The sequence below is a fragment of the Puma concolor genome, chromosome F2, assembly GCF_028749965.1.
Source record: "Puma concolor isolate L17-30 chromosome F2, mPumCon1.1.hap2, whole genome shotgun sequence".
Classification (NCBI taxonomy): Eukaryota; Metazoa; Chordata; class Mammalia; order Carnivora; family Felidae; genus Puma; species Puma concolor.
This window is the reverse complement of record NC_141684.1, coordinates 61004746-61013544: the sequence shown is the minus strand read 5'-3', so window position 1 is coordinate 61013544 and position 8799 is coordinate 61004746. Positions and strand designations below refer to the sequence as shown.

Below are 8799 nucleotides of genomic sequence, written 5' to 3'. Positions count from 1 at the left end.
GGCCTGCGGCTCCGGTGGCTGCAGCCCCGCCCGCCCGTTGCGTGCCGGTTGCCAGGCGCCAGGGGCTTCCGGCTGCCTCCCGCGCGAGGTCACCGGCCGCGGCCCCAGTAGCAGGGACCAACAGTTGGGGTGCCGCGCCAGGAAAGCACTTGGGCGGCTAGGAGGCCGCTAGGACTCACTCGACAACTACTATCGGTGCCACGGCCTTTGCAGTCACAGCTGCAGGGGTGGGAGGGAGGGTGCTGAAACAAGGCCGGGTGTATAGGAGTCAGTGGTGGCACAAGGTCAGTGGGGCACGAAAAGTTGTGTCAGGCATCGACAGGGTGGGTAGTGGGCGGCTGGACCAGGTTGGTGATATGCAGTTCCCTGGGTTGCATTTTTAAGATTCAAACTAACCAGGCTCTCCGGTGTATTGATGAGTCTGGAACTTTCAAACAGCCCAGCAATACTTGCCCAGCCCATCTTAGGTTAAGTGACAGTCATCCCCGCCCCACCCCCCACCCCCAGTCCCCTCACCATGGCAACCCGCATTCCATGTTCTATATGTCCTTTGTCTAAGTTCCTTGGTGAAAGGTTAGGTGTCCTCTCCCCAGTTAAGCCTAGCACCTTGACTTGCGCGGTAGGATCTTAGCATCAATACTTTTGTCAAATTATATTCTAAACCCTGTGCCTCCGTTTCTTGACCCCAAATAGGGCTGCAAGTTTAGCCCTAGTAAAATACACGGTTTCAGGTTCGACAAAACTGAAGGTACTCCCAAACACACTTTTCTGTTTTCATCAAGCTCCCTACTCACCTTCCTTAGCTCCTCTGGTTATGAAAACTCAAATTAGGCCTGGAACCTAATACTAGCCACACCACTTATTTGGATGATCCTGGGGGAGGGAAAGTTAACCCCTCATCTTTTTTTTTTTTTTTTTATTTTTTTTTTTTCAACGTTTTTTATTTATTTTTGGGACAGAGAGAGACAGAGCATGAACGGGGGAGGGGCAGAGAGAGAGGGAGGCACAGAATCGGAAACAGCCTCCAGGCTCCGAGCCATCAGCCCAGAGCCCGATGCGGGGCTCGAACTCACGGACCGCGAGATCGTGACCTGGCTGAGGTCGGACGCTTAACCGACTGCGCCACCCAGGCGCCCCAGCCCCTCATCTTAAAAATGGGGACAGTGGTATACTTACCTAATGGAATAGGCTGCACATTAAAACTCACGTGGAGAATTTAAAGGGCAAGGCCTGGGACCCATCCCCCAATTAATCGGTTTTGTGATTGCAAAATGGAGACAATTGAGGGAGGATTATGTGGATTAAGTGTACACTAGCAGTCAATACGTGATCAACTGTTATTAAATGGTCTGCTCTTGAGTTTTGCTATCACATCTGCCACTGCATTGTCTCCCAACTGTTGGCTCCTGCCTGCTCTTCTATCACCAGGTGTCCAAATTCTACCTCCTTTGTGAAATTTCCCAATCTGCACAGCATGAACCATCTCCTATATTCCCCGAACACACTGTTCTATTTTCACAAACTATTATCCCTACACAATAACTCACTTTTTGAGTCCTTTACAGGAATACATATACCCATGAACCCACAATGCAGGCGCCACTCCTCTCAGCATTCATCAAGAATAACATGCCAGCAACTGGAAAATCCAAATTTTAAATTGCTATTACTTTTTGGTTTATTCATTTACTTTTAGTGTTTACTTATTTTTGAGAGAGAGAGAGTGCAAGCTGGGGAAGGGCAGAGAGAGAGAGAGAGAGAGAGAGAGAGAGAGAGAGAGAGAGAGAGAGAAACACAGAATGGAAAGCAGGCTCCAGGCTCTGTCAGCAGAGCTGATGCAGGGCTTGAACTCACGAACCGCGAGATCATGACCTAAGCTGAAGTCTGACACTTAATGGACTGAGCCACCCAAGCGCCCCAAAATTGCTATTACTCTTAAGAGGCTCGAATCAATCAAAAAAGCAAAAGGCCTGCAATGCAACAGGTCTATTCTAAGTGCTAGAACAGACAGCAAACGCTCAAACCTTACAGTGGTTTCGGTACATATTCTCAAAACTTTGATGAGAGGCTGTGAAAAGCAACAAGAATAAATGGAAAAAGTATTGCAGGTAATAAAAAGTACTATGAAAAATACAGGGTTATATGGAGATGTGTCAGAGAAAAAACCCTTTTCCAGAACGAAAAAGAAGCAATGTACAAAGACCTGAGGGCTGAGTGTTCCAGACAGAAGATTACAAGGGCCAAGACCCTACATTAGAAGCTTGTCATTTTTGAGGAACAAGAAAAAATATAGCTACCTGCTATAAAGATCACATAGCCCTCCCAAAACACTTCCCTGCCATGATTTCTGGAACCTGCGAACACGCTGCTTAATGTAGAGACTTTGCTGATGTACTTAAGGAATTTGAGATGGAGAGATTATCCTGGATTATCTGGGTGGCACAATTTGATCACAAGGGTTCTTATAAGAGGGAGGAGGCAGAGGATCAGAGCCAGTGATGATGGAAGAATGGAAGGAGAGATTGATTACACTTTGAAGACTGAAGCATGGCCTGCCTATAAGCCAAGAAATGCCAAGTGGTTGCTAGAAAATGGAAGAAAATGATTCTCTCCTAGCCTTCAGAGCTACGGTAGGCAGGCCTACTGACACCGATTTAGCCCAGTGAAACCAAATCTAGATTTCTTACCCCTGAAATTGTTAAAGACAATAAATCTGAGTTTTAAGTCAAAGTTTGTAATTTGTTACAGCACCAACAGTAAACAAAAACTTAGCACCTACTCTGTCAGGTACTGGTTAGGAGGGACAAAAAGGCTGGCCTTACATGTTTTATTACCCTAGAGAAGGGAGGCACCTGTATGAAAGCAATGTTTTGGCTGGTTTGATACCAAATCTGTAATGCAAACAGTGGGGGTAGAATGTTGTCAATTTCCCCCACAGGTTGTCCCAACACCCCAAAAAGCAAATACATCTAGACATCCCTGTAGCACTTATCTCACATTACTTGCGTTGTCTACCTTGCCCGTTAGACTGACATACGAGAAAGTAGAGGCCATCTCCATTTGTATGCCCCTGCGAGGTGCTCACGTGGCACAGTATTTACTCAGTACTTTTAGCCAGGAACTGCTGTAAGCATTTTACATGAACTGACATCATTAAAATCCTATGGTATTATGCACAATTTCCCCTATTTTGCTAAGAAACAGATTTATTGGCCCAAATGATTAAGTGAAGGCTGGGTATGAACCAGTTTGGCTTCAGAGCCAGCACTCAATCCAGCCAACCATGAAGGAACTTTCAAAGGTAAGTAATTTGAGGGAACACCTGCTAAAAAACCAGTGAGCACAACTAAACTTTGTGACTTGAAGAGATTGGGGTAATTAGCAGAAGATTTTTATGAAGCTGGAATGTTAAAGGGTAGAAATGCAAATTTACATTTGTGGGGTGAATTTTTGTAGGACAACCTGCTGGGCAGGACCCAGACTTTCAAAGTTTGGTTAGCCTTCTAGTGGACAGTCCCTTTTAGGTGACATTTTAGGAGGTAGCTTTTCTAAGTTAGCTTTTCCAGGTGCATTTCAAGAAGTTTTAACAGTTCACAAAATATTTTCATACCCCTTTTCTGAAGCAAGTGTTTGAGAGTTTTCTATAGTGGTATTAGACATCTGCCAACTCCTCCCTACCTAGCCTCTGGCCCCACTTTGAAAGTAATTCTTATGGAGAACTGGATTTCCCAGACGGAAAACAGAAAAGTGCCTGCAGAGAACACACATACAGCCAATATACTTTGTCAGTTTTTTTATCCTACACGTTCCTATTCCTTACCAGCTTCAAAAGCTTCGCTACTTTGCGTGATGTGTCCACCATTCGTGGGCTATTAACAAATGTACCAGACTATTCATAGTGTTTACCAAGATACCCTATTTCTTGCAAAACCCTGCCACACTCAAACATGTAACACTGATTTTATAAAGAATCTTCTCAATTTTTCTGAATTCACTGACCATAAACTCACTAATTCAGAGATTGCTTCCAAGTCTAGAGAATTTGAATTATTAAATATAAATACTAAGAAGTAATGATCCTAGTGCAAGTGTCAAAGGAATGAACAGGGCACCTGTTCATCACACCACTGGCACAATGAAGACTGCAAAAACTTCTTTTATTAGATGTACTTACTTCACATGTTCTATACCGAAAACCTGCAGCTCACTAATCTGAGATATATACGATATATAAAAATGTTACTTATAAAATAACTAATCTTTTCTATTTCAAGCTTTTGCTCACTAGTTTCATTAGGAGTTCTGAGGGTGCTCCAAAATAAGTGGCATCCATGGGCAGCAATTTCATTTTTCCTTTTCTAACATATATAATGGTATTATTAGAAACTCACCTGGATAGGTGAAGATACACAGCAAAAAACAAAAAAGGAATGCAAAAGGAAAACATGTTCACACAGTACTTTATAGAAAAACCAAGCCTCAGCAGATGGAATTTCATCAACAGTATAATTCAAATTTTATTACCTTACCTATAAATCACGCACATAAGTCTATGAAACAGGCTTTCTTAGAACAAACCCATCTTGGCTAACTCAGTGGCACAACTGAAAAGTGAAAAATTAAAAAAAAAAAGTGAAATGATTTTTTCTTTTCACAAGAGAGTTTTTAATAAACCCAAGGAATGTTTTCCACCAAAATACAAACCAGACCCCAGTTTCGTACATAAAGGCAAAACTTGGCACAGTTCATTCGATCCCTGGAGCCTGCTTGGGATTCTCTCTCAAAATAAATAAAAATTTTAAAAGTTTAAGAAAAAGACGGCTTACTCTTATCACACATCATGATTTGTCCCAATAGTTAAAGGACAGCAGAGTCTAGCAAAAAGTCACAACACATTTTAATTTGAAAGTAGTCGTTTATTAACTGACCAGATTACAAAAATAATCATGGTGGATACCTGAAAGGGGGGAAAAAAAAAAACTCATTAAAGAAACCACCTTGATAGATTAGAATTAACATAAATGAGGAAATTATAAGAAAGTACTTCAATTTCCATTAAGTAGGATAAAACCCTGGGCCTTTTCTTTCCTCCATAAATGCCCTCAAAAGGAAGGAACAATCAAACCAACTGTACAGATAACATGGTTGGCTTTTCCCCCTTAAACAATATTGCTTAGAACCCAACCAAACCCTTATCAATATTTAACGGAAAAAGTAGGAGACTAACACCACTTTTACCCTTATTACTAAGTAAACTTCTATCGAGATGAAGCTACTCACCTTAGTTCATTCTTCTAATAAGCCTATTGATCTGGTCTTCCCTGTTGCCAGCATCTCCACCTTCTACAAAATGGGTGGTCTTCTTCTTCATTCCCCCTCGTGGAGAAGATAACTTGAAGGGCCATAAAAAGTTGTTTGCTTCTTTGAAACGTTTTCCAACAGTGTAGATCTCATGAATCAGATCCTCCATGCAGATGATGCCGTATTTACCTGAACATTAAGATCATTAAAAATTGCTAGCTGTTTTTACAGATTAAGATATCCAGCAAGGACAACCAGAGGCTATGATAGTTTAAATTAAGAATAAAGCAACAAAGAAGGAAATACACGGCTGTATTTACAAATACTCAAGCCAACGAAATCTTAACTTACATCTTCCATAAACTTCTGCATTGTAGAGAACATGGGAAGATTCGTTGACAGAAAAATCAACTTTGTCTAATTATCAAACCCTTCCCCAAATAGGTAGAACCTACCAAGAGATCGAGCGATCAATGTGTTATCTGTCAGGGCAATTCGCTTCTTGTTGATTTTGCCATAACCACGCTTGTAGATCAATTCATTCACTGACTTCAGGTTTGGGTACCTGATATATGAAAAACAGACATAAATGACCAAATATAATAAGGTTATCACCATCAGAACACCTCAAATGCACCTCGTCAACAGAGCCAATTTGCCAAAAAGAACTCAAAGGAAAAGACAGACTTACCCCCATGCAATATATGGTTCCACAATCCTTAGCATGTTAACTGAAGCCTTGTTGAGCTTAACAAAGGTGCCGTTGAAGATCTGGCGAAGGCGAAGAAGCTGCAACACCTTTCGAACCTTTGGGCTCACACCATTGATACTGCAGTGAAGAAAAAAGACAAAATGCACTGAGCTTTAACCCAATCATTAATAGAGGATAAGAAAGTAACCATTATGATTCGGCACAACTCAAGTCCCACCTAAATAAACAGGAATTGTTACGAAGACCACTGGCATTTCTTAGCTTATTCTAGCCCGTGTCCCAACCTGCCTCTTTCACAAATAAGTGATCTTTGATACATACCTTTGACACTTCAAACTTCCCCAGGCCCTTTTACCCCATCCTACCTTTGTATTTGTCTTTGTTAGCTTTTTTTGAAAATAATATCCAGGACACTGAACAAAACTCAGATGCTCAGAGAGCTTTGGACACAGCACTTGCAACTAAACCATTAAAATACTACCCACCCCCCCCCACCCCGTTCTAGCTATGACCAAAATATCTCTATTCCAATGTTCCAGAACCAACACTCCCAAGAAGTTAACGGGAAGTTTTGCTGAGACTGTGTAACTTTCCCTTCAAAACCAGAATGCGGTTAAAACTGAACTTACCCTCGGATCCTGATGACAAATGCCAATTTGGGTTCTGCAGGTACGTAGAAGTTGCCAGCTTTTCTTGCCATTCTAGCCATTCGAATCTCAGTTCTGTACATCTGCCTGTATTCCTTGTGGTAATGCTTAGCTTTTTCATAAATAAGCTTCCTCCTTGCCTTTCGAAGCTGAAAACCAATACCAGTTATTCATCTGATTCTTAGCTCCCCAATACAGTCACCACCACCCGTTCTTCAGAAGAGTAATTTCCCCTTGAAACTTTTTCCTTGTCAGAGCATGTGTTAACATTTCAACGCGCAGACACTACCTCCAATTAAAAACACTTTTAGAAAGCCGATGATCCAGCTCACTGGTACAGTAGGTCAAGTCCACAAGCCTTGCTGAGAAAGAACACTCCCCTATTTTCAACCCAAACACAAGGCCTCTCTTTACAGGTTAAGTGCCTTAAAAAAATTTACCTACCATTTTTTGGGCAAATTTCTTTCTCAGACGCTTGATCTTCAACTCTGCGAAATTCCTTCGCTTTTTCTTGAGAGTTTCTGGCACAGCAGGAACCTTCTTTTTCTTCTCTCTGGCGTTAGCAAACAGAACTTTATTAATAGTTCAAACAGCACACAATACCGCATTACTCTTGTATTGCACAGGCTTTCCCATTTAGCAGTACTACCGTCACTGGCTCTAAACATTTCTATCTTCAGCTGCTCTCTAGCAGGTTATGGTGAAAAATAGAGTTTAGAGAGTTTTTATACCGATAATCTTCGCCTTTAACACAGACCACTTCACTTAAATACACAGAATTCACAGAAAATACAATAAATTCACATCTGTCCTGACCTCCGACAACTAAAATATCCACAACAAAGTTAACACAGACTGAGAAACTACTGCAAGAAGGGGGCCTGGAATTCTCAAGAAAATTAACAAACAAACAAACACCTCCCAGCTACCACCTTGGTTCAGGTCTGAAGTTCCACATGCTAAAAGCAAAGGCCTGACGACGGGGACGACTGGGCCAAATACGAGCTAAGATGACCGCAATTCAAAGGTTCTGCACCTCCCTTGAAAGGGAATTGGAAAACTCGCCGGTCCCGTACATAGTTAGGCTTTCACACCGCGTTCCCAGTATCTCCAAAACCTCTGACCCAAGGCCATCTGCATCCTATCTTTGCCCGGCGCCTCCACCAGCGTCACAGAGCGTCACAAACACACAGACAAATGGGCAAAGGTACAGGCTACAGCCAGACCGAGGGAAAACGAGACAAAAAGTCGTTGGATTCGTGGATGGAGAAGGATTCTCGAGTGGGCGAGGAGCTACTTACTCTGCACCCTCCATGGTTCCAGCCGGAAAAAGAGGAAGTTAGCGCATGCGCGCTGTCCACTTAAAGACGACAAGAGCGAAGCCCCACAACTCAGAGGTGTCCCAGGATAAGCCAGAAAAGAACTCGGAACAGAGAACTCGTCTTGCAGACGCAAAATTGAGAACTGCCTGATTCAGCCCCTTACGATCGACTTTCGGGTAAAATTTGTATGGGAAATACATGCACCCACTAGACTCTTTAATCAATATGACAAGAGCACAGAGTGCTGACACCTTTACTACTCGGGGTCCTAGTCTCTAGGCTGCGTTGACAGGGTACCTTCTCGTATTCCACCCAGTAATGTACGCAAATGACACACCACACAGGCGCGAACTACAAATCCCGGCATGCCCCATTTTCACTGCGTGGGGAGGGCAAGGCTTGACTGGGACTGTAGGCAACCACTGCAGTGGTGATTACAGCCAGGGAAAACGAGAGCCTTTTGGCCCACGTTCCGGATGGTTAGGTGCGATTCTAAGTCGCTTCCGAGACCCGGCTTTTGACGGGCTTCTCGGCTCTGCCAGCCCCAGCCATAAACCGGCACTCTACTGCCGCGCTGCCGAGGTCCTTCTATTCGTTCCGCCAGCCTGCAGGGCTGTCTTCCGCGGCGCCTGATCGCAGGGGTGACCGTCCGAGTCTCACGCTTAACCAAAGTGGCGAAATAGGGACAAGCGAGGACCCGACGGCAGGAGGAGGATGGCCCGGGCACTGCAGACCGTCAGGCCTGGCCGGCGGAGGCCGGGACACCCCAAGGCAGGGGGCGTGAGCTGTGTAGGGAGGTGCGACGAGGGCTGGAGGC

General features: G+C 43.7%; 1 protein-coding gene across 1 annotated transcript; it reads right to left on the bottom strand.

Annotated features, from left to right (window-relative positions):
* Positions 1 to 4895: 4895 nt before the first annotated feature.
* On the bottom strand, positions 4896 to 8115 carry RPL7 (ribosomal protein L7). The gene is made up of 7 exons (XM_025922881.2): positions 7962 to 8115; positions 7105 to 7213; positions 6643 to 6809; positions 5993 to 6130; positions 5757 to 5866; positions 5281 to 5490; positions 4896 to 4957 (listed from the first exon to the last, which is right to left on the bottom strand). The coding sequence occupies exons 1-6, from the start codon at positions 7973 to 7975 to the stop codon at positions 5282 to 5284; spliced, it is 747 nt and encodes a 248-aa protein (XP_025778666.1). The 5' UTR covers positions 7976 to 8115; the 3' UTR covers positions 4896 to 4957; position 5281.
* Between the last annotated feature and the right edge of the window lie 684 nt (positions 8116 to 8799).

What these genes read in the sequence shown, in the direction of transcription:
- RPL7 (XM_025922881.2), bottom strand. An exon ending in AGAAATTTGCCCAAAAAATG is followed by an intron (nt 6,810 to 7,104) that starts GTAGGTAAATTT and finishes ATTGGTTTTCAG; the next exon opens with CTTCGAAAGGCAAGGAGGAA. An exon ending in ATTGATCGCTCGATCTCTTG is followed by an intron (nt 5,491 to 5,756) that starts GTAGGTTCTACC and finishes CTTAATGTTCAG; the next exon opens with GTAAATACGGCATCATCTGC.